This window comes from Eimeria mitis, genomic scaffold (genome assembly GCF_000499745.2).
Source record: "Eimeria mitis Houghton genomic scaffold, Emh_scaff3707, whole genome shotgun sequence".
Lineage (NCBI taxonomy): Eukaryota > Apicomplexa > Conoidasida > Eucoccidiorida > Eimeriidae > Eimeria > Eimeria mitis.
The window spans coordinates 522-3180 of NW_013572049.1; the positions used below are offsets into that span (position 1 = coordinate 522).

Genomic DNA, 2659 nt, shown 5'->3' on the forward strand with positions numbered 1-2659 from the left:
ATATATTTAGCCAGCTACAAGAGGTGTACGTACACCCCACATCCTGCACGAGCTGCACGTACACCCCACACCCCACAGCCTGTAGGGGGTGTATGTACACCCCACACCCTGTACGGGGTGTATGTACACCTCATGCATGCTGAGGATGAGAGTGTTTATATTAGGGTTTGGGGTTTTTAAGGGTTTAGGGTTTGGTGACAGAGATAAATATAATAGTGTATATGCAGAGACAGAAACAAAGAGACAAAAGGAGACAAAAAGAAAAAAAAAAAAAGAGACAAAAGGAGACAGAAAGAAGTGAGATTATAAGAAAGGAGACACCTGAGCCTTCGTTATTATAAAAGTTTTTTCTGTCTCCTTCTGCATGCGTTTTTGTCTCTTTTTTTGTCTCCTTTCTCTCCCCTTTACTCTTTTTAGTGCTATTTACACTTCTATGGGGGCAATACACACCTAGGGTTTAGGGTTTAGGGTCTAGCTAGCTAGGGTTTAGGGTTCAGGGTTTAGCGCTAGGGTTTACGGTTTAGCGCTAGGGTTTAGGGTTTAGGGTTTAGGGTTTAGTCGATGGCGGCTGCCCAGTGCGTAGCGCTGCTGCAATTGCGATACAAAAAGGAGACAAACAGAAACAGAAAAGAGACAAAAGGAGACAAAAGGAGACAGTGAAAGAGACAAAAGGAGACAAAAGGAGACAGTGAAAGAGACAAAAGGAGACACTAAAGAGGCAAAAGGAGACAAAAGGAGACAGTGAAAGAGACAAAAAAAGACAAAAGGAGACAAAAAAAGACAAAAGGAGACAAAAAAAGACAAAAGGAGACAAAAGGAGACAACAAAAAGACAAAAGGAGACAGAGAGAGACAGAGAAAAGACAAAAGGAGACAAAAAAGAGACAAAAAGGAGACAAAAAGGAGACAAAAGGAGACAGTGAGTGAGACAGGTGTCTCCCTGGGTAAAGAAATGGGAGACAGAAAGAGACAGCCTCAGACGGAAGAGACTGCAGCAACTGCAGCAGCAGCAGCTGCAGCAACTGCAACAGCAACAGCAGCAGCAGCAGCAACTACAGCAGCAGCAGCAGCATCAGCAGCAGCAGCAACAGCAACTACAGCAGCAGCAACAGCAACTACAGCAGCAGCAGCAGCAGCAGCAGCGGCAGCAACTACAACAGCAGCAGCAACTACAGCAGCAGCAGCAGCAACTAGAACAGCAGCNCAGCAGCAGCGGCAGCAACTACAACAGCAGCAGCAACTACAGCAGCAGCAGCAGCAACTAGAACAGCAGCACTACCACCGCCTATACCGATGCGGAGACAGTCTGTATGCGATGCAAATAATAAGGGTTTAAAAAAAGGGTTTAGGGTTTAGGGTTTAGGGTTTATAAAGAAAAAGAAAAAGAAAAAGAGATAGCCATCTCGCCCCCTATACGATGAGGAGACAGTCTCTGTGTGAGACAAACCCCAATCTAGGGTTTAGGGTTTAGGGTTTAGGGTTTATAAATAAAGAGAAATAAAGAGAGACAAAGACAGAAGGAGACAAAGAGAGACATAAACAGAGAGACAAAGAGAGAGAAAAAAAGATAAAGAGAGAGAAAAAAAAAAGAGAAAAAAAAAAACAAACAGAAACGCTGTTGATAGCCAGCAACATCTCGCCCCCCATCCGGAGACAGTCTCTATGGGAGACAAACCGCCGTTTAGGGTTTAGGGTTTAGGGTTTAGGGTTTAGGGTTTGGGGTGTATATAGAGAGTTATATCGATCCAGAGAGAGCTAAAAAGAGAGAAAAAAAGAGAGAAAAAAAGAGAGAGAAAGAGAGAGAGAAAGAGAGAAAAAGATAGAGAAATAGAGAGAGAAAAAGATAGAGAAAGAGAGAGAAAAAGACAGAGAAAAAGAAAGAAAAAAGATAGAGAAAAAAAGAGAGAAAAATATAGAGAAACAGATAGACAAAAAGAAAGAAAAAAGATAGAGAAAAAAAGAGAAAAAGAAAAAGAAAGAGAAAAAGAAAGAGAATAAAACCCTAACAAAAGTGTTGATACCCTTTATTTATAGCGAGGAGCATCTTCCCCCCTATCCCCATTCGGAGACAGTCTCTGTGTGAAACAACCCTCTAGGGTTTAGGGTTTAGGGTTTAGGGTTTATATAGGGACCCAGAGCGAGCTAAAAAGACAGAAAAAAACAGAGAAAAAGATAGAGAAAAAGAAAGAGAATAAAACAGAGAAAAAAAGAGAGAAAAAAAGAAAAAAAAAAAGAGAGAGAAACAAACCCTAACAGAAATGCTGATACCCATTGTTTATAGCGAGGAGCATCTTCCCCCCTATCCCCATTCGGAGACAGTCTCTGTGTGAAACAACCCCACAAGCTGTCTGCATAACCCACAGCCCCGTATTATATTCTGTTCGTCTCTTCAACTCTGCTGCTGTCAACCAGATAGCCCGAGAGGGTTTAGATACCACGCGGATGTTGCGGATAACCTGAGACAGAGATATATATATATATATATGTTTGTTTGTTTGTTTATTTATTTATTTATTTATTTATTTATTTATTTATTTGGATGTGGGAGGGTGCGTGGGTGGGTGGGTGAGTGTGGGTGTGGGTGTGGGTGTATTTATGTATATATATATATATACATATATATATATATATATATATATATATATATATATATATATATA

At 40.9% G+C, this 2659-nt stretch overlaps 1 protein-coding gene across 1 annotated transcript; it reads left to right on the forward strand.

Moving 5' to 3' along the window:
• Nucleotides 1–92: 92 nt before the first annotated feature.
• Nucleotides 93–1264, forward strand: EMH_0068680 (uncharacterized protein; the record flags this gene model as incomplete). Its single annotated transcript, XM_013498784.1, is given in 3 exon segments — nt 93–110; nt 950–1200; nt 1204–1264. Coding segments are annotated over 3 exon segments (330 nt in total).
• Nucleotides 1265–2659: the final 1395 nt, after the last annotated feature.